Below are 22722 nucleotides of genomic sequence, written 5' to 3' on the forward strand. Positions count from 1 at the left end.
GGTGGATCGTTCAAGTCCACAAAGTAAAAATCCAGACCAAGATTTTGTTTCAACTGACCAGTTGAGTCACTCTGTGATTGTGACTCTATATGCGCAACTGGTCGTTTGAAACAACATCTTGGTCTGGATTTTTACTTTCTGGACCTGAACTATCCACCTCTGGGTTTTTATTTAATCAGTAAACAGATACATGTTTTATAAGAGCAAAGAAGGCCCAGATGCTGCCATGCTACCCATGTCCGTGTGAATGTTCACCCGCGTTTGTCCCATTCTTGCCTGTCACTGTTGACTATGCTTAGCGTTAAATGTATTCTTACATGAATCCAGCGATGCAGAACACCGACGCCAGCAGCGTGTCATTGCATGACAGCAGAATGATAGAACACGCTATCTTGCCTCATTGCTCAGTATTGACTTTCCTCTTATAAGCCAAAGCCTTGTAAGAAACATGTCTGTGTTATATGTCAGAAATGGGGAAATTTGAGCCAAAAAATATTTCTAAGCTTCCATGTAGAAACTTGCTTTGCTGTTCATGACACATTTGTAGGATCTGGCCTGGGGAGTTTTGTACCCCTACAGGTTTTATTTTCCCTATAATTTTCACAGAATTAACATTTCTTTTCTTTTTTTTTGTTCCTCTGCGGTCTTCTGGATATTCAGTTTTACTGTGTGACTTTAATCTTTATCTCTAATTTATGAAGCCCTTTTGGTAACATTTTTGCTAAGGGCTTGGGGCCACCGTATTGGGGAAGGTATAAAAATTGAACTGGCTTCTTTTCAGCCGAGATGTTTCTCCATGTTTCACCTTTTGCCCTCTTTGTCCACAAAGGTGTGCGGTTAGTGAGTTGAACCCTTATTTACTAAACACAGAAACAAAGCAAAGGAAATTGCCGGTTTGTGTGGGTGATATATTAATTGCTTCGATACACATGTTCAATAATGAAGAATTTTGTGTTTATTTTACAAACAACATGTATTGAGGGGAGGCCCCCCAAGGGTTAAGTGATTCATTAAAGTGAGATATCTGTGTGAGACAGGCATTATTGATGTGAAAGAGGAATTCAAAGGTTAATTTTCCTTTCATGCTTTGGCATGTTATATAATTTGTCCTAGAGATGATGATTATTATAGACGGCTGTTTATGTAATATGTAATAGGTATGTGATGTTTTCCTGGTTGCTGTTGTTGTTTACTTGCACTTGGTTTTTTGTGAATAACTACCTTAACCATAGTGTCCCAAGCTCTGGAGCTTTCTGTGATGAAAACAGCCTGTGAGATGCAGTACACATGGCAGGAATTTCCCTTCAAATGACTCCAATTAAAAGCAAATGTTGGTCGCTTGGCTTTGATGAGCAATTGCATTGGCCCAAAACACTGACATCAACAACTTTATTTCATTACTAATGTTCAGCGTACCAGTGTGGGGGAAATTAAAATAATGGCTTTAGTGGTCCTCAGCCAGTTATGGTGACAGGACCCTCTAGCTCAGAACTTGCCCAGATTTATGTCTGGCCCTATGCGATTCCTGCAACGCATGCTGTAAACTTTAGCTGTTCTAAGCGCTAATATTCTACACGTAGATTTGGTATAGAGGTAGAACAACGGACTTCTCTTGAATCTAAATTTATACTAAAATATAATTTTAAGTCCTCAAAAGTGAACAAAATTAGGGTAGCTGGGTAACACTACTACATCACGGTGGTTGCCATGGTTGTGGGATTGGTTCCCGCTTCTGCTCTGCGGGCAGAATACGTTTGTTCTCTCCATGCCATGGCTGCTTCCTCCCACAGCGCAAAGGCATGCAGTTAAGGTAAGCGCTGTGTCTGAATGGCCGGTAGTATGTCAGTAACAGAATGACGTCCCATCTTGGGTGTCCCCCACCTCCTTGTGCTTCATGCCGCCTGGTAAATGCTCCTGTCCAGAACGAGTCCAGAAGATGCATGGATAGTCATAATTATTTCTTGGAACCCAGAGGACCGTCTGAGCTGCCTGTAGAGTATCTGTAGTCTGTAATATAGGTTCAGTTCATTTTAATTTGTATTAATGTACATAGGCTTCTCAGTTTTGCTGTTTACCAATTTATGCAGCATTACTGCATTGTTTACAATAAAGCAATATACAGTATTTTCTAAAGCTATGCATATCCACTGAAGCTTTTCATTTTGGTTTTTCATTGTTTTATAGTGTAACTGGGATGAATAAATGCCGATATAAATTAATAAATGGTTAGACTTGGCTGGGGATACTCAGTTAGTTGGGGTGGCAGGTCAATCTAAAGCAACTGAGTGTGGAGAAAGTGTAGAGATTATCGCCCAACCCAGCGAGGCCACCACGGGGCGGGTGATGATGACACGGCGTGCTGTGTTCTCAGAGAGGGGCCGTGACTCATGGATTCATGAGACCTGCAAGTGGATTTGGGCAGCGTCTTCCTGCCGCTAAGACGACCACAAAAAAACACCATGGAAAATAAAGGCCATCTGCTTAACATTTCTACTGGGCCGTCGAAACTTAAAGGGAATGAAAACGCTGCAAATCTAACACTTCGCCGTCCAGGCAGCGCTCGCTCTGACGCATGGCAACAATTTCTCCGCTGTACGCCAAGCGGTTTTTTCGTGCGCACGCTTCCAGATCTGCCTCTCGCGGGCTGCTGCTCTCCGTCTCTCATGTGATTTTGCACTTCGAGATACTGCCCCTTCGGCGTAGAGAGTGACTCGCGAGCCGACGTATCTATAAACCAAAGCACAGGGCGATTTTACACCCTATTTGGGGGGGGCTTCAACGACGTCAAAGTGCTTCCCCCAGCAACCAAAAATTGCCCTTTGTCCCAGTTCAACTTCCTTCTTGATAAATTATCTGTGAGGCTGATAAACACACCCTGGAAGCTGACCTGTGTGGTCAGCATAGGTTTCTTAACCCTCGTCCAGTTAATAGACAGGAAATGACATACTTGTTCTAGCAGGGGCTCTAGGTAGGCAGGATGCTCTGGTGTTAATGTCACCATAATGCAAAATGAGGATAAAAGAGAAAATATCAGATGTCTTTATAAGCTACACTCCCTTTGGTTAATTATTTGAGGTCAAAGACAATGGTTGTTCTTATAATCTAGTACAGTGATTCCCAACCGGGGGTACGCGTACCCCTAGTGGTACGTGAGCACATTACAGGGGGTACGTGGAAAAAAAATTATATTTAATTTCCCTGATGATGGGTAAATATTATCAGCCATTCCATTAGCTGTGCCCTGGTATAGAAAGAAAATCTATCTGGGATGTGTTGCTTAATGAATTAAATGTTCAAGTTATGGAGATTTAATAAAATGTTTTAAATTTGATAATCAGTTGTACGTTCTACTTTTATTGAATCATCAACACATTTGACAAAGGGGGTACTTGTGGTATGAGAAAATCTCTCAGGGGGTACACAATTCAAAAAAGGTTGGGAAACACTGATCTAGTATGCTGAATCTAGTATGTTATTAACATATTGTTGGCTATTTAATATCAAGATGAATCTAATAATGCAGTTATGCATTTTAATAGCATAATTACTATGATGAATAAAAATGAGTGATATGGGAAAACCAAGTGGTTAATCACAATGCAGAAAGAAAAGCAGTCAACTTGCATTAACCTAACTGCAAGCATTATTCAAGTGGACAGTGTTTATGTGCTTGATGAAGTCTGGGCACTCTCCCTCTGCAGACATAAACCACGCTAATGAATGCGCAAGATGCCCTCGGAAACGTCACGCTGTAATTTCATATTCTAGTTCGCTCTGTTTCTTCTCAACAGAAAGAGAGAAGAAAAAGAAGAGAAAAAACGGAAAGAAAACCACGGCGGCAACCTGCTGCATGCACCCGTGCAGCATATGCGGCGTGTGGGTGGCATGGGACCCGCATTTGCCCTGCCGAACTGGCTAATTAAACGCCATCCTAGGAAGGAATATCGAGCTCGGAAAATTTCTGTCTGAAAACGCCGAGGAGAACCTTGCTGTAAATGGCCGCTTCATCTGTCATGCACTCTGGAGATTACTGGGCCTCATTAGCGGTAATCGCGCCAATTCTAGTCATTGACTCTTTTTTGGGATCCGGTCTTGATTGCTGCCTATTAGTTTTATCATAAATAACAGCGTTATTAATCTCGTGTTTGTAGTGGATGATCACGGCCTTTGAAACGAGAACCTCATCTTTAAGAATGTCGCAGATGTGACTGAGTGGAAGGCCAGTGTGCTGCAGCTTCTGACCTTAGAGTTCCTATCGAACATCCACTGCTCGGTTGGTTTTATCGACCTCTGTGCCAGGAATTCCTGGAGATATTGTCTCTGGTGTCATAGTACACAAGGTCTATATGTCCGGTGTGGCAGTTGTGAAGAGGCTTCTGTCTGCCTACTCTGGGATCTGGAATTCAACTCATCTCATAAAAAGGCAGTTGGCACTTCTATAAACTGCTTAAAAATCTTGCATCAGTGTCAGTTTGCTTTTGCTTGGACACCTGTATACTTTTAACCCATGGCCTGCTGGTGCAGATGACTTGTTTGAACTTCTGCCTCTGTTTCTTTCAACATCAGCCACTTTTAATGGACAGCCAATAATCGATCCGTTATGCAGATGTAATTTCTGACTCTCCCCTGATGAACATGGTGTACAGACTGTGCCACTGCTTTTGCAGAGATACATTTAGGAGTCAGGGGAAGAATTAGTGCAGAGCTGACTTACTTTAAAAACATTTCTCTGTCAAACAACCTGCAAACATGCTCACAGCCTAAGTTACTTGAGCGACTGTGCCTTGCAGTAAGAAGCTTACCAAGCAGGATTTTGCATCTTGTCCATTCACCTGTTTATGTGTCATGGAGATGATGAATTGTCCTAGAAAGCAATTTTCTCATTGGAATAGACCATGTTTCTTATAGTGTCATGCTTCCATTAGTTATTGTATTTTTTTTTTGTCATTCTGTGTTAGTTCTCACATTATCACTCCTGCCATTAAGACTCACGCCAGAGCCATTGTGATAACAAATAGAAAAAAAAAAACATTATACAGTAAGAGTCATACAGAAAGAGCTCTTGCCACTTTGGCTGACAGGTGCCTGGTTTTAAGCCCTGCAGGCTGTCTGCTTATAGATGTTGCTGTTTTCAGTTCTAGACATTCCTACTGTTGTACTAGAGACAGTCTGTGCTGTCACCCAGGTGTGAAAAAGGCAGTGGGGTAGAAGAGTTGGGCTAAACACAAAACAAACGCCTCGCTTATTGCCAATAAGGATTTAAATTTTTTTTTAATTTTTTTATTTTGTCGTTTCACTTGGTGAACAAACAGGGCTTGTTCGGACCAGTTACGCGAGGTTGATTATTCCATGCGAATGTGTTTGCTGTAGAGGCAGCACATGGCATGTGAAACTGAAGGATTTGTTTGGGACCACAATGCAGCCTGGGTTGGAAGCGGAGCATCCAGCCCAGAACTGGCCCGGTGGGTTTCTGCAGGCGAAGCCAGGGAAGCCCTAGACCTTCACGGATACCACACACATACACACCGCGCCGCAGCTGTTGAGATGATGTTGAAATTCAGCCATGTGAAGTTTCCCGGCAGCCGAGTCGAAGGCCAAATAATCAGTGCCTGGGATCATCCCTTACAGACACCAAGACCACCCTGCAAATGTCAGAGCCAATTAAAGAGCAGCAGATATCAGAACAGCTCTATGTAAGGATGTTTATTTGAATGTAAGAAGCACAAATGACTGTCTCATTATAATTGGCCCTGTGGGTTTGACTAGTGTTCCCCTAACACGTGAATGCGCTCTCTTCAAATGCCCGAAATATGCCAGCCTGGCGTGCACAGGATACAAGCAGCGTTTGTCATGAGCTCGTTAACTCAAGCGAGAACCAAAAATGATTCTGTTTATTAGTCAAAGGGGCTCGATGCAAATTGAGTACATCTTCCAGGCCCGTCTGTCCAGGGACAAACAGCACGTGAAAATCCGTAAAGCAGGAGGAGGCTGCAATTTGCAACGTGGCCCAGAGGAGTAGCGAGCTTTCGTGTTTGCCCCCCTCGAGCTCATCGCTTCCCCCCGCCTCCAGCCTGCATGTCGGCGGTGGCGAAAGTCGCAGAGAGAGATTCTTCTCGGGGCTGTTTTACTGCCTGCCTTTCCTGACAACACAAACAGCATTCAAAGTGCTGGAACAAAACGGTTTTGTCTCTTTGCTAAAATTAGGCCTCCACCCCCACCGTCCGTTCCCTCACAAGACCGTCCACTGGGATGTCACACGCTGGTGTATTTTCAGCACAAACTGCTCCCAGTCTCCTTCCTTATGATATCCATAATGGTTTTATGATAAATTCAGTTCTATAGTTAAAATCTCTGACTCAGGTGAATCAGTATAAACTATTTTCTATGTCAGATAAAAATCTTACAAACTGTCTGAAATAAATGGGAGGGAATGTGGGGGGGGGGTATGCATTGGATTGGAGTTTGTTTCTTATTGAGGCTTAAATAAATTCATCGCTGATTTTGTCACTGATTTCAACTAGACTGTAATAACAATGTGTTTCAAACATGAAGATATTTTAAGATGTTTAATACATTACAAAGGCTGCGAAAACTACTGCCTCAATAGGTTACTGCAGCCTCAAATTGCACTTTGAAACTGGAACGTGGCTGACTTATTTGAGAAATAAAGATTTCAGTATAAACTGTTGATTTTAGATTTAAACATCTCTCTCTACACCCCGGACTGCTATTTTGGGAATTATGGTCTAGATCTTAACACATTAAAGCTATTGTTTATGTAAATCTTGCTTTTCATGCATTAAAAGAATCATGCCTTTTAGAACACAACCCTAAATTTATTACGTGGCGGTGCAAGTGCTCTGAGGCTCTGGTGAAATGAATCTTCATTGTCTGCTGTTCAGCACTTGATTTACTGACGGCTTGTGTAGACCTTCCACGCCATACAAGACGGATTGTTCGACACACAGTCTCCATTCCAGTGTTTTTTTTTAACCACACTTGATCAGTTCAGTTCATGCCTGATGTAGGTTTACCTTCTAAACCAAATCCTTTGCATAATTGAAGTGTCAGGCAACAATGAGAACCACACTCGTCTTGATTTGTATATCGTAACACCAGACAATCTCCATCCATTTCTTTACTTTTCCTGTGTCTGCATCATCTCACACACCTTCCCCCACCCAGTGCCTCTTCGGTGCGTATGACCCTCCTCCCTCATGCTACAGAACGTCTTTCATTTTCACATGTAGGGGTATCTCTATTGGTGCTTTTCCACTGGCATACAGGAACCAAGTCGAAGAGAGTCTAGTTACAGCGCGGTTCCGGCTCACTTTGATTTTCCACTGCAGATGGTCGGCTCAGTAAAGGAGTTGCCAAGTTTGGAGAGTGATAGTTAAGTAAAACCAAAGAGACACTTATTTACTGTTCGTGTGGTGTAATCATGATTTACTGTGTGCTAATTTCCTAATTTTGTAGCACATCTATGAGAATCGCCATGTTATGTTAGCATCCACTTATGTAAATTTGCATTACGACTGTTCTATAGTACTTTTCTAAGTAGGTGGTTGGAAATTTTCAAGTTCCGAGTTATCAAGAATTAGAGATGCACCGATTGCATCTTTTCTTCACCGATTCTGAAGTGTGAGCAACCGATACCAGTTTTTACCAATTCAGATTTTACTATGATTATAATTAACAGCATATACAAACAAAAATCAGTTTTTCTTCAATGCAAAATTTTATTTTCATAATAAAAAGAATAATGTTATACTTCACAACTTCCCTCACAGTTACAGGATCTTCTCTCACTTAAACAAGTCTCTAAATAAAGTGCTCTGTGACTGGTAAGAGGTACAAACAATTAACTGAAAACGAGTTGCTGTACATCCAGCTTTAACTGGCATATTTTACTTTACCAAACAAGAGCAGGTGTGACAGAATTTAATAACAAAACAAATATCAGTTACTTACATCATTTTCCAGCAGGATTAAATTCACCAGAGAACTCGACTCTGACCTTTTTCTCTTATTTTTTTTGCTCATCTTAAAATAAAAAAGTCCAACGGTTACAAACCTTCAAATAAAACTGAAGTGTACTAAACGCTTTCAAATAATAACAGGTATATGGTAATATTATTAATACCAACATCGCATGTTATACACATACAATTTGTATATTGCAAGTAGCTAGATTAAGGTCAGACTATTTCATGCCTTCATACTGAATTGTAACGCAGGGGGGTTAAAGTTTCGCTAAAATGTTTATCCTCCATCATAGACCTTAGCTAGCTTTGAAATTTCAATGATTATTCCTTTTCAAGATTATCTAGTATATGTTTAATAAACAGTTAAAAGTTTCACCATGATTTCTTGTTGGTTCCCCCGTGGTTTACTTTGGTTTTACATGCATTACAAATTGCAGTCTTTGTGTTGTTTTCACTCACAGTGAAGAACTTCCATGCTAACGACATGTTAGTGTGCAATCGTGAGCGTGCAGGCGGCTGTCAGGCCATCAGCTGCGCCGCTGTGCATATCACGTGTGCTGCGTGCGTAAAATGGGCCGGTTCGGTATCAGAAATGCGTGAGACTGACTGGCCGGTCTCTGGTCCAGGCCGAGCACACTGAAAATCGCCCGATTCCGGTCCCTGGCCGATCGATCTGTGCTTCTCTAACAAGAATGCATCAATGCATCACGTTTTGCATGTGCAGAACACCAGTGTCTCGGTGCATTTCGACCAATCAGGCAGAGGTGTGGCGGCCAGCTGAGTTTGGTCACGCTTTCAGCCCTGCTAGTAAGCAGGTCATGTCAGTGCAGGTACGACCCGAGTTCGGTTTGCAATGGAAAACCGCCAGTTCGCGGTGCAGGTCGGGAGTGTGGCTCGGTTCTTGGTGGCGGTGGAGAAGTGCCATGTGCCCCACTTTTTATCTAAATAACTGTGTCCCCACAGCTGCTGCTAATCAGTCTGTTTACGAGATGCAGTGCTGAGTGGCCCTTCCTTGGTACCAGAGAAGAGCCCTCAGCGATGAAGAGGCAGACCAGTCACTAGTACTTCTCGCTCCGCCAGTGTCAAACTGGGAATGGATAGTCTGGCTGCCAACCTATAGCATCGCCTCTGGTTGGGATCCTAACACAGACTGATCATCTGACACATTTTTAATATGATTTTTAAATTTAATCTCACAGCAACTGGAAAGCGTTTTTGACCTCAGTGCAGCACCAATACCTGTTTTTTTGTATTATTTCGTCATTTTAAAGTAGTACATATGCATTTGGTTTGTCTTCTTATGTCCTAACAGTGCATGAGCAGCTTTTTCTAAGCATTAAGTGTTTTTAGCTACATGGCTAGACCCTCCAGTAATGAACACCTGTCAGGATTCTTCAGAACAAACAAAAAAAAAGCTCAGATTGCTACCAGGGGCCCTTTTCATCAAGCCTGTTGGCCTTATTCAGGAAGAGTACAGCTCATGATCCATGCCTGAAAAGCTGTATGATGACCTGTCTTTCTCTCCATTTAAGTGATACTGTAATATGCTTCATTAAACTGGGTGTGTGCATTCCGTGTTTTATGTATTTTGTCTGTTTCCATGGGGGACAATGTTATAATGATGCTGTATTCATCCCCATGGGGATTTTCTCTTCTTACACCTCCCCCTGACTTGCTCTTTGTAGGTGAAGGAGCAAGCTAGCCTCAAAGGGCAGCCACCTGTCACGGTGTCCAGGGAGCTGGGGGTTAAGGGCCTTGCTCAAAGAGCCACAGATATGCCAGGGGTGGGCTTGAACCAGTGACCTTCTGATCACAGGGGTTGAGGTTCAGCCCGCTGAGTCGCACACTGCCTGACACTGTGTTATGTTAGATATGTAAGTGATGGCCCTAGGCAAGCTGTACAGTTAGAATCTAAATTTTATTTAGTATTTTTATTTCTTTTGAGGCAGGTACATAAACAGTAGTTCTGTTTAATGAAGACGTTTAAGGACCCATTTTGCCAGTGCCTGAAATTAAACAGCTAGGTTGTATCTTTCTGTGAGCATTACGTGCGATGTGATAAACTGAATAAAAGATATAGTGAGAATAAAATGCTTTATTAGCTCTCCCGTGATTGTTAAATCTTGTAAATGCTTTTGCAGCTTATTCTCCGCAGGCTATTTAAAATGGGACCATCATAAGACCAGCTAGAGAACGTTCCGTCAGCCCCCAGAGTTGCTTTGTATAGAAAACTCATATGCCTGCAGCCAAAAGCATGTAGGCTGCAATTTGTGTCTTGTTTTAAGAATGCCGCCTGCTTCTTGTGAGATTAGAGACCGTAACTCAGCCAAAGACTCCCTAATGCTCAGCCTGTCACAGAAGCGGTTGTCAAGACTCGTATGAGGAATACAGGTCATGAAGACCCCTGACTGCGCCGGGGACACTGCTTAATGAAAACCCGTCGTATGGCATTCCGTTTAAAGAGAGCGTCTGAACAGCCAAGGACCAAATTCACAACTGAATATGGGAAATCGGCCACGGCTGCGTGTTTGATGTTGCAGTGGAATATTTATAGAATATAGTCACAGAGATGATCACGTCGGTATGAAAAAGAAGTTAAAGCATTCAGCAGTGCCACATTCTCAATGCCCCGGTGCCATGGAAACGCTGTCTGCACGTTCTTATTTACATCGGCTCTTCTGCAGCCTGTATGTGGAGGGAAGGGTGCACAGGACTGTGTAATGAGCCAATTGCCACACTTGTACTTTTTTACGTTAATAATCCGCAAGGCGGTCCTTGGGATGGGCCAGGAATGCAGTCGTGCTGGATTTCCTGCTCTTGTGTTTGTAGGCCAGGGACAGCATTGGCCTGCAAGCTGAACGCCCTTTTGAATTCGACATGAATATAATGCAAAATGTCAGCTGACTTGTTGACAAAGGAATGTTTTTGCTGTAATTAATCACTGGGGGAGGGGCCACCGCTAACAAATAAAAATGGAACGTTTTCTATTACTTTGCCTTCAGAAACATGGCATTTTTCTAATTCGACATGCTGTTCATGTTGCACGTCTGTTATGCTTATGACGTGTTTATCCATGCATGCATGCATGCATGTGTGCAATCAGGAGTGCATGCAAGCATCCGTCCATCCATCTACAGTCCATTAATAAAACATTAGCGTACAGCACATTGTGCCTTGTCGTTTTGCTGAGGAGCTCGGCGATGCACACAGGTTGGACTCCTTGCCAGAGCGAAATTAATGCCGCCTTTTGGCATTTTTTTGTGAGCATAAATGTTAACATCACTGCTGTTCTAGAATGCAGACCGCCGTTGATCGGTCATTCATATGGATATGTTATTTTCTCATTTCCATAAAAATCTTTTAAATGGATTTGCATAATCTAAGACTGGGGGATGACCTTATCCTGTTGTAGAAACAGCTTAATAACATCAGACTACTTTTAGCAGTAAACCCTTGACTTTTATTTGTACTTTCTGTGTCTGCATCACGGTCCGTCCAGTTTGTGCTTCTAGAATGAATATATAGTACCCAGCTGGTAGGTGTCACAGAAATGGTACACTGTCATTGGTAAAGAGTCAAAACATGTACAGACTGGACATACTTTTGGCAATGCTGGCTTTTAAAATGCGGATTTTCTTGTCTTTTTTGAACATATCTGTGCAACTATGCATTTCCTGTTATAATAATGGATGAAAGCAGACGAATGCTGAGATTGTGATCCATCAAATGTTCAGCCCCTTTCAATTATATCTGTAAAGTAAGTATATAAATGCAGAATACTGTCCAACATTTATCTTGTAGCACGGGCAATTGTTTTAGCAAAGCACGCTTTTAAGGGCTTTTAATGACAATTCATCATATTCGTGTTAAGGTAATTCATCATGGCTATTTATGTGCATGAATGTCACATGAGTGACTGGGTCAGATTTTGAAGCCACTGTCAGTAATTTCTGTAAGGCATCCGGAAAATGCCAGTATTTTCCGTGCTTCACTAATAACATCAGAGCCCAAACATAGCAGTATCGCATCTTGGAAACCAGTTTGACGCCTTCATTCCTCAGCCTGTAGAGAATGGTTCAGTTACCTATGTCTATATGTACAGTTATACGCCTACCTAGATGACACTTTCTGCAGATGTTCCTCACAGGTCAGCGTGTACGATAAGTTAAAAGAAGAATATTAACTCATAAATGTAACTAACACGTGCAACAACCTTCTGCTATTGCTTCTTGGAAATTTAAGAATATACAATATTGCTCTATATGTGCAATACCGTTCACCAATTTAACAAACACTCACGCAATAAAAAATTAGAAAGTAAACTGACAACATTAGTAGAGTAAAATGAAAGTGGAAAAGTGCATTGAGGTAGCGATAGTGAATTATGTCCATAGGGAATGGCATAAAGATCTATAAATATAATTTAATTGTCCAAGACACCGATTGCAGTCAGGAGTTCATGGCTGAGGTGTGATTTGAAGAAGTGAGGAACAAATCCTTCATGAAGACTGGAAAGGATTCTCAAAAGTTCCAAAGCTGAGATGATGCTACACAGCTAGCGTTCAGTCAGCAGACCCTTGAGGGTTCAGCCCCAGTAACAAGTAAGTGTAGCCTCAAAGGTACAAATTGGTACTTTTTTCTCTGACAGTGTCGTCCAAGCACACAATGGCCAAGATGAAAAAGTAGATCAGATGCTGATGATTTGCAGTCAGACCTGTAATACACAGGCAAGCCGAGTTTGAACTGTATTGTGAAATCGCTGACCTGAAGCACGGAGGGATCATCGCTTTTGTCTGTTTAAAGTCATTGTCAGAGAATTTAAGTTACTCTGATCCATGGAGCTCAGTTGTTTTCTTGTATTCCTTGTTTTTAATATTTAAATATTAAGCTGCTTTAGTTTTGAAAATTTTTATTTGTTGACAACTAAACTGGTTTTTGAAAGCTTGTTCTGAAGTAATAACCTATTGATTATGTATAATTATCCCTAAACATCCAAATATTTTGAATCCTATACTTAAGTGCATCCATTAAAATTCAGCTCCTTTTACAGCTTTAAATCCGAGAACATTGTCTTCCTTTCTGTTTAGCTCTAAAACAGTTTCTATAGAAAATTACTGAAAACAAGAGTGTATTTGGATAAAGTAGAGTTTTGGCAGAATTCTTGAAGAACACAAACAGAGCAAACAGTCTTTGAACACTATGTATGAAGTACTGGGGATCGGCTGGTTTGTTCTGCTGATTTTATAAACATCTGTGATGTTACAGTATAAAAGAATAGAAAGAAATGCAGAATAAAGGTGTTGTGGGACCAGACTGTTCTTTTCCAAAGGATTAAACATTGCAAGTGTCACTGCATTCATCCTGAGGCAGTCCGCCTGGACAAATAGATAAGACCCAGAGATGTCGTTTGCTTTGTTTCTGAAAAAAAATAATCGTAAACTAAGCTGTAATGGTCATTTGCTGGTTCACACTGGGATTTTCCCAAGAGCTAAGAATCCATCCGCTATGAAAGCGTTCTACAGAAACAGCTCTGACCATCTTAGGTAGAATACTTTCATTGCCTTTTTTTTGGTAGGGATCTCGTGGTTATTATCATTTCCTGGGTAACAAGTGAAGAATAAAAGTAAAACTGAAAGGTTGCTGTTGATGCCTGACAATGCGTTAATTTTTATCTAGGGAATTTTCTTTCCTGCAGGATTACAGAGTGCCAGATGTCGTTTTTTCGCTGCGTCTGTCAGCTCCTCTTATGACTCATGCTTTGCAGAGGCTACTTGGGTTCATATTTTACTTTCATACAAGCTTGTCGTTGGCTTTTGCAAACTTCTTCTACCCGCCAGTCATGGGGCACTGACTATTCTGTTCACCTGTTTCTCTTCCCCGCAAAGTTACACCGATGGCACACAAAGAAAAGGAGATGGCGCAAAAACGTCCAGCACGCGACGAAGAAAAAAAACAGTAGAACAAAAAGTTTATTATAAATAATATGAATAATGGCTCGTATAACAAAAGACGGAAAAATAAGATCCAGTGACAAAAATGGTACAAAGCCATGCCTGCCTGTCACACAAGCGGCAAACGGTCACGACGACAGAACGTGACTGGGGCGGAGCATCACAACTGGAAGAGCGCGACGTCTTCTCAAGGGGACAGCAGCCCTTTATGCAGTCGCGCACCCAATCACCAATGGCAGGAACAGGAGCAATTAACCACCGCCGTCACTGGAATGTCCTGCAACGCAACTAGTCACAGAGCAAAGCACCGCAAATACACCGAGGCGTAACAGGCCGTATTGATAAACCAATGCACTCTGCACCCAGGTTCCGTCAATGGTGGCGTGTTTCTTTGTCGCGATCCCAGCACCAAGTGAGATTCCCATGAACAACAATCCCATAAAATAACACCTGTGACTTCTGTGTTTTGATTTTTCCTACAAAGTCTTAAACATCCAGTGTGAAATGTGCTCGTGTTTTAACCACAGAGGAATGACATATGCGAGAGAGAGACAATGGCAAGTTGACCGAGAAAGGTCATGGTCTGATGGGCCAAGCACCTTCCCGGGGCATTTAGGTCATCAGCCCCAGAGACACGGCTTGTGACTGCCAGTGGTCTTGACCGGCACATTCCGCCAAGCCTCCTCAGGCACGCATGCGGTTCACAAGACAGGAAACAGCTCGGGGGAATCCCAGTGGTCAAGGTTGCTAAAGCCGTGCACTGGGGAGCCGGATATCCTACCCAGGTCTGGGTCCTGTCCACATTTAGCCTACTTGCCAATTTTTAAATTATATCTGTTCCCTGAAGCAGTGGACAGCGGCTTCAGTCCTGTAAATGGGAGGCAAAACAGGTACGTTAACTAGTGAGCCGCCCACCATTTCGCCAAGTCCAGTTTGAGATTCTGTGTGTCGTACCAGCATCCATAGCTGCACAAGCAAAGACGTAAAGCATCTTTCCCAAGGGCCAAAAATCTGAAAAGTATGTCTGTTCTTTCTTTTTTTTTTAGCAAAATAACCCGTACTTCCTGGGTTTTTATTTAGACTTTTTCATTTGTTTAGAGGTGACTAAACCAAGAAGATAAGCCACGTGAACAAAGTTCTAGCTGATGTAGATGAAGTAAAAATGAACAGAAAGTACCGTGGCGTGGTGTAACTTTCCTGAAACATCACTACGCCCGTCTCATGCCCAGAGGACAAACTGATATGTGTCATGTTATGCTGCTTCGTAGAAATGTTTAGTTTCAGCTGAAACTAGAGCAAAGTTAGCAACTTCTTGAGGTAGCAGTGACCTATATCTATATTTCTGTAAATCTTCAGGACCGAATTTCCCGTAATCTACCATACACTTGTGATTTTACAGGAGAAAAAAAAACTTTGCGTTGATTTGTCCGATTCTTTGATTTGTGAATGCAGGTCAATGATGCGCTGGAAGTAATGCTCGTTAAAAGACTGACGGCATGCTGTGTCTTTAACGAGCCAGAAGATACTCCAGCGGGGGGGTGGCTCTATACCAGTAAGGGTGAAGCGCTGCCGCAGATCGGCCAGGGATGAGATAAGCGCGATCCGATCCGTTTAGTTCGGAAATATTCTGCGCTAACCTAGTCGCCACATCACCTGGACGCGAAGCGACATCTATCAATACGAGACGCCGAGATATAATAAATGGAAGGAGGACAAGGTTTTGCATTTGGAATTCAAATGTCATTGGGGAAGACGATATACTGGAAATAATGGGGAATACTACACCGAAACCACTTATAGGTATGTTCTAACGTGCCGCTCAGACAGCCGACATAATATTATATGCGTGGTCTATATGTGCAAATCTGTGTTTCTTTCTGTAGTGCATGATTAATTTTGATAAAGATGGATAGTGCTGTTTTTATGACTTAAACCTTTTCATTAAATCCCCGGTCGTTGCCGCTTTAGCTGTCCGATCATTGCGTGGGAGCTGTAAACCGCGGTAGTCGAATTTCCCATGGCTTGTCCTAGTTTTAAATACAGATTTTCGTTGCTGTTTATTAATTTATGTATAAACTTTAAATAACCTTAAGGTATCTTAATTTGGTCTCGTTCGGATAGTTCAGTATTTGCATGGGTAGGGGGGAGTCTAATTTGTTTAAGGTAAGCTACCTGTTTCACACGTTTTTAATCATAGGAATAATATATAGGCTATTTTACAGTATATTCGCAGGACGCGTTTCGCGATTTACGTCAGACATGAAATCTAAGGAGAAACAGGTACGGATTATTTTGTTAGTGTGATTAATATGAGATTCAGCAATAAATACCTCAATGGGTTATTTATATCTGTGTTGGTTTTGGAATATTTTATTAGTCCACTAATGATTGAAGTTGGGTTTGTAAGTCAATTTCAGTTCCTGGGTATGATTTAACTCAGTAGCATATAAAGACGTTTTTTACATATTTATTCTAAAGAATTTTGACGCTCGTATATTAGTGTAAGTACTGCGTATTTATAATTCTATGTGACTGTTATATGCGTTATGAATTAGGGTGATGTAGTGCCCTGCACCTCTGCTTGCACTGAAATCCTGTTCCTGCTCTTTGTATGTGGAGACTTCATGTTCCGCCAGTGGCATGTGGGTTTCCCGTGGTTACTCCTGCAGTTCGGTTAACTGGCCCCTCAGTACTGAGTGTGTGGGCCCTGCAGTTGGCCTCTGTCCCATTCAAGCTTCACCCCTGTATTGTGGACTCGTCTTGCTGACCTTCAGACCCCTGTAACTTTGTCCAGGATAAGCAGTCTGAATGAACGGCGATGTATTAATTTGCATTGAAATCAGTGAACGTTTCTGTCTTTTCAGTATACATACATATATACATGTAATATTTATACTTAGAGTTAATGAAAGAAACCTGAAATATATCAATATGGTCGTTACATATAAGTCTGTAAAACAGCTTTAACATACAGTTTAGTAGCTATTGAATGTTTGCCTGGAATATTAATTATTGTATGTTTATGAATGACTTTTCTGCATATTCTAGAATTGTAGGCCAAACTTAATGCCAATTAATTGCTATTGTGAGAATGGAAGTTTTTTTTAACCATTTTTAGAGCAATATGTGAAATTACTAGTTTTTCCTTTTGTCCACAGCCTAGTGTTATAAGGAAATAAGGAATCAAACACAGATATCATACTGTCAGAGAAACCGAGGTGATTTCAGTCATGGTCTCATATTTGCAAATAGCTTTCATATTGCTATGTTTATGAATAGTAAAATCATGCAAATTATGAAACGAATTCATAGAGGATTCGGAAAGACTTGCAAGCTCGATTCCATGTAGGGTCAGAAATATCGAACGTTCGGCTCAGTTCTTAGACCAAACTTCTGCTTTCCTCACAAACTCTCATGAACTCCCGTAGGACGTCTTAGAATAACTTTTTTGGGGCTTCAGCATTCCTGCTTGGCCAGTCTTGGAAAAAATAAGGCAGCCAAATGAAGGTATTAAGTGAAGACAAAGGAAGATTGGTGATGTCTTGCTATTCTGGCCAGAATCCAGATGCAGCCATGCTGTAGGTGGATGGTACAATGAAGAACATTTTTTTCAGTCTCATCATCATAAGGGAGTTGACCTAATAAATGCAGTACCCTCTTCCTACCACAAGGTTTGCTTTTGAATGCTAACAAGCCTGTTTTGGGAAGCATTAGATCATATTTAGCATGCAGCAAACTGTGTGAATTAGCTTTAAATTTTCCATGTGAAGATCCCTCACTGCCCCAATTAAAGGGAATTTCCTCTGTAATTTGATAACTGCGTTAGTTTCTTTGACACGTTCACTGTGCCTCCACATCAAATAGCCCAGATTTAGTTTTCACAAATGGATGGTGTTCAGGTGATATTTTCAGGTATGTTCATTTTCAGTATGCATTTTCTGTTCCCTTTCTATGCATGTAATTTATACATGCAAGACACCTGTTGATGAGCAATGCGTGTTTAGCTGTGCTGTCACTGTTCTAATGCCATTAATACCCGTCCATTTCTTCAGTGAGCAAAAAAGTCATCCATTCTACCTCCATTACTATTACTGTGAAACAGTTGGTTCAGTTTGTACCAAATTAATCCCAGACCTGTATGTAAGTAAACATTTGTTAGGTTAGGTGCTTGTGACATGGACGTGGGACATGGAACCAATTATCAGACACTTTTTTTTCTGTCCTCAGTTCTATGCCTGACATTGATAATCAAGCCACCAAACATCATATGAATCGCAGTATACGAATAAATATATTGTAGCCATATTTCCTTGCACTGTGATTAATGTGAATAATTTCTACAAATCGTTTCTTTAAGTTGCATGTCAGAAGAAAGCAAATTCACCAGATACTTTTATTCGATTTCTTATAAACACGTGGGATTCGTGTTGACGTTTAGATTCTCCTTTTGCCTGAATTCTTCAGTGGCACTTAAGTACAAAGCTCTGCTCAAACATGCCATAAAAATCTGATGCTTGAAGGAACCTCCTTATCGCACATCATGGCACGTCACCAGCTGAAAAAGTCCCACAATGATGACCTCAGCTATTGTCACACAAGAGGACAGGCATAGCAACTTACACACATTAAAGCTTTTCTTTCCAGAATTAACAGTGTCAATTAGTGCAGTGGCCTGAGACCAAAACTGGGACACATTTAAGCCTTGGAGATAAAGCATATTTAATCTTATTACTTGTGTTGTAAAAAATTAATTGGCCTTATTCTGGGGAGATTTTTTGCCTTACATAAGTCAGTATTATAATTTGTTTTTGATTCTTACAAATCATGGGATTCCAGCTGTTAGGGTGTATTTCATTACCATCATGGCTTAGTTCACATGTGTTCTGATAATTGCCCTTTGGCTAAAAGCCTCATTTTATACTTAATTGAAACAAATTGTAAGTGATGATGATACAAAAACTATTATGCTTGAAGCCCTCGGTTTCATTTTGTTCTTGGCCATTTGTGTTGATTGACTCTTGAGCCATTTTTAAGCTTTGATCATTGTCCGTTCATGCAGTATTTGCAAGCTCACAGTTTTGTCTCTGTGTGTTATTCATGTTTTGAGGGTAAATAATACACCATCTCAGAGAGGTGGCTGAGAATGATTGAAATCAGCATCGAGGAGATGAGTCCCTTTGAATTTCCCATTATTTGGTTTCCTAAGGAGCTCAGAATTTGAATAGTTTTTGAGCAAGTATCTTATCAACAATGTTACTAAGATTTTGCAACTAAATTCTTTCTTTTTGGAATATTAGATTGATATTTAGCAACAAATGTCTATAATGACTCTAAGATTTGTGTTCTCACATGTAGCAAGAAGTCTTTTGGCTCTTTATGTGGGAAAATCCTGACATTTCCTTTTTGTCTGGGCTATTTCTGTTCAGGGCTGGAGTTCAGCGATATCAGCAAATTCAGGAGATACAACAAAATGAAACTGCAATCAACGTATGAAATAGCCCTGGATGTGATTATGGCTGTTTTGGTGTCAAGCTTAAAATAGATGGTAGTTTAGGGCTGTTTTTTTGTTTCACTGCCATCGCATCATTGCCTTGTAATCCTAAAAAACAACATTGTGAGCCATAGTTTCTATAAGCGCCAATGTTATTCAAGAATATCGTCTCGCTCCAAGGTTATTGTTGATGATGAACATAAAATTATCACCTATGAGCGTATATCTATGCTAAAATACTAGATGTTGGAGGGATATAATTTACTAAATTCTAAATTTGACAGGCCGTTTCACAAATAAGCTTCCAAAGGTGTTTGGTTGATCAGGAAACCTTTGCTAGTGCACTGTCTTACGGCTTCCTTTGGAGATGTTCCACATCCTTAGAGTAAAGATGCACTCTCAGGTTCTTGTCCAGGAAAATATTCTGTCAGATTCTTCCTTGTGACTTCCTCGAAGGACTGAGAAAGGGAGCACTCTCTGAGTGGAGTTTGAAATGGGTTTCGAAAGCGTTCGTCAAACTTGTAGTCAATGATATATGCTGTTTGACAGCACTGTCAAATTTTTAAGCTTGACCAAACGTCTTGTCGTAGGGTCTGCACGTCATCCAAAAAGTGCGGTTATAACATTTGCTGAGAGGCAGCATTTTCACGCCTTCCCTCGCAGCTTGGATCCTCAACACTTTAGCTCTTACCTTGCACCTCATTGCGTTGTTGATTCACCGCTTTCACAAAAAATATATATTTTTATAGCATATTTTATTTACACCCTTTCACACCTACGAATAATAGAGTGGATTGCTTTGGAAGGTTTACTCAGTCTTCAGATAAGGGTTTTATAATGTAAAACCATTATTGGAAGCCAGAAATTACCCCCAAACTAATCCAAGTTGAAACAACAGGTGAAACTGAGATAGTTGTGCTTGCTGCCATTACAGCATAGCAAATCGTGTGTTTTCTACACTGAAAGCACCATGTAGACTTTGTCTAGAGCTCATTGATTTATAATGAAATCAGTCTGTGACCTACATACTGATCTGAAAATTTTGCCAGCATTGTTTACACAGGATAAACGAATCCATTTATTAGTCTGCAATGCTTGGGCAAATTAATGATTTCACATGGAGACACAATCTGAGAAATGTTTAGATTAGTATGCTGTCTGAAAATGTCAGTTAAGGTTAAGATAACTTTACTGATCACAGCGTGATTATCCTGTATAGCCGTGCATTGTTTCTGAATAATACCTACTAATGACCTTATTGAGATATATATATATATATGTATTTGATACAGTTTCTATTAATCAAGGAAAGTTGATTTCAGTTGAATGGCTAATATGAAAAGTAGGGAAAAGGTGTTCTGTTGAGGTGACTAGGAAGGTCAACCCAACTGGATCAGCTGAATTATTTGCAGATACATTTTTTTATACACCAGTCACTTACTGGTAACCATACATTCATTTGCATGCCACCTGAATACTTTATGACTCAGCCGTTTAATTTGAGGAAAAACAATGGAAATTCTTGAATGTCCTAGAAAGCTGTAGTCATTCAGCCCCACCCTGTCTGCAGCATCACCTGAGTCTGAATTGAAGCCGTGATTTTTTTTCACACTCTGAATATGTTCTTTTGCTAGAGAATCAGAAGTTTGTCTCTTGATCGAGTAGCTGAGCTTTTCTTTTGATATTAGTGCTGTAAGCGCAGATTTCCATTGATCACAGGAAAAAGCATCCTTTTGAACATTACAGTAACTGACAAATATTTTGCGGTTGGTAGCATCAGAGATCAAAATCAAGTGGATTGCAAAGGCAATGTTTCCCAAACTGGTCCTCAGGGACCCGCAGACAGTCCATGTTTTTTCTCCCTCCTAGCGCTTTACCAAGCCCACATTTTTGCTTCCTCTCAGCTCCCAGTAGGAGCAAAAACATGGATTGTCTGCAGGTCCCCAAGGAGCAGAAATAGAAACACTGGGGTACGCTCTAGGGTCTTTATTGGCGCACTGGTCAAAGAGACAATGTGGGCACCAGACAGATCTCTGCAGTGCCGCATTGGCTGTCTTCGTCCGGGAGGTGCAGAGAGCCTGCCTGCGCTCCGTGAGCTGGACGGGACAGCCGCACTTCTCTCCCTGTCGTCGCTGGGGGTCCGTAGGCTGGTGGGTAGGAGTGAGCGAGCGGTGTGAAAGAGTTTAGTATGGCCTGCAGCACGTAGAGGGCCAGGAGGCAGCCGGCTTGGCAGTACACATCAGAGGGGGTGGGCGCTGGTCCTCAGACCTGCTGAGTTGGCACAGCCACTGCGTGTTGTGGGGGAGACCTGTGAGGAAGGACCATCACTAATCAGAAAAATCACTCAACAACAAACGCGAAACCTTTAATGATAAGTCGTATGGCAAAGATGTATATCCGACACATAGTTATACTGCAAAGTAAAAATCCCTTTAAAGGACATTGAGATCAAAGACAGTATTTTGTTTTTAATTTTTAGATGAGTCATTGCACCGTCCACTTCTGTATTTATAATATACCATTCCAGTGTACTTAATGGTAACGGAAATAAATATTTTTAAAAAACTAAAACTAAAAACAATTCTGTATTTTCTTTGCATTGTATTTTTTCTGTACTTATTTTTTCTTGTAATGATCAAGAAACTCTTGTTTGCTTCACAGGAAATCAATAGAGCTTTTTCACACCAACCAGAAGTGGGTCAGTAACATGAAAATTCATAGAAAACGGATAGCAAACACATTTTTTTTTTTATTGTCTCATCTATGCATCAGTTCGATATCTTTAATGTTGTGAATAATGTGGAATTACATTTTTTACCAAAAGCAATACATTTGCTGCATATGTTCTACTACGACACATACATGACTGCGTGTCTCGCACTTTCCTGAATGCTAGCACACGGTGAACACCTCGGCTTTTACCTCCAGTTCCCAGGTTTCCGAAAGATTCCGGATGTTTCATTTGATGTGCTATTGCTATGCATTGATTTCGAGGCACTTGTGCCGCAAGCATTGAGTGCTAACACACAAATATTTTTAATGGAATGTGATTAATGTTGATGGTGTTTATATTTGATGTGATAAATGACAAATGAAAATGGATGCAAAAGGTTTACTGCTGCTTACTCTTGTATTAAAAGAGGCGAAATTAAGGATCAGGATCTCAGGACTTTCATTCTGATCAACCCACTAAATGCAAAAGTCAGTAAAAATACAAACCGACATTAAGAAAAAAACAGTTACAAAACAGTTATTTAAAAAAAAAATCATAAGGCGGCCTTTATTTATTTATTTG

The 22722-nt window shown here is 41.0% G+C and overlaps 1 protein-coding gene across 4 annotated transcripts in view; it reads left to right on the plus strand.

The window, feature by feature from the left end:
* The window catches only part of neurl1b (neuralized E3 ubiquitin protein ligase 1B), a 75473-nt gene that overhangs the window by 30597 nt on the left and 22154 nt on the right, over positions 1–22722 (plus strand). Inside the window, exon 1 of one of the 4 annotated variants that reach the window (XM_049028471.1) lies at positions 15168–15736. The exons of 2 other annotated variants lie outside the window; for them this stretch is intronic. Coding sequence is in view for 1 of the 2 variants with exons in the window: in XM_049028473.1 (XP_048884430.1) it covers positions 15706–15736 (31 nt within the window). In the remaining variant the exon portion in view is untranslated. Of the gene's footprint in view, positions 1–15167; positions 15737–22722 lie in introns of those variants that run through there. One more of the 4 variants, XM_049028473.1, reaches the window with a different exon arrangement.

The sequence above is a fragment of the Brienomyrus brachyistius genome, chromosome 10 (genome assembly GCF_023856365.1).
Source record: "Brienomyrus brachyistius isolate T26 chromosome 10, BBRACH_0.4, whole genome shotgun sequence".
Taxonomy (NCBI): Eukaryota; Metazoa; Chordata; class Actinopteri; order Osteoglossiformes; family Mormyridae; genus Brienomyrus; species Brienomyrus brachyistius.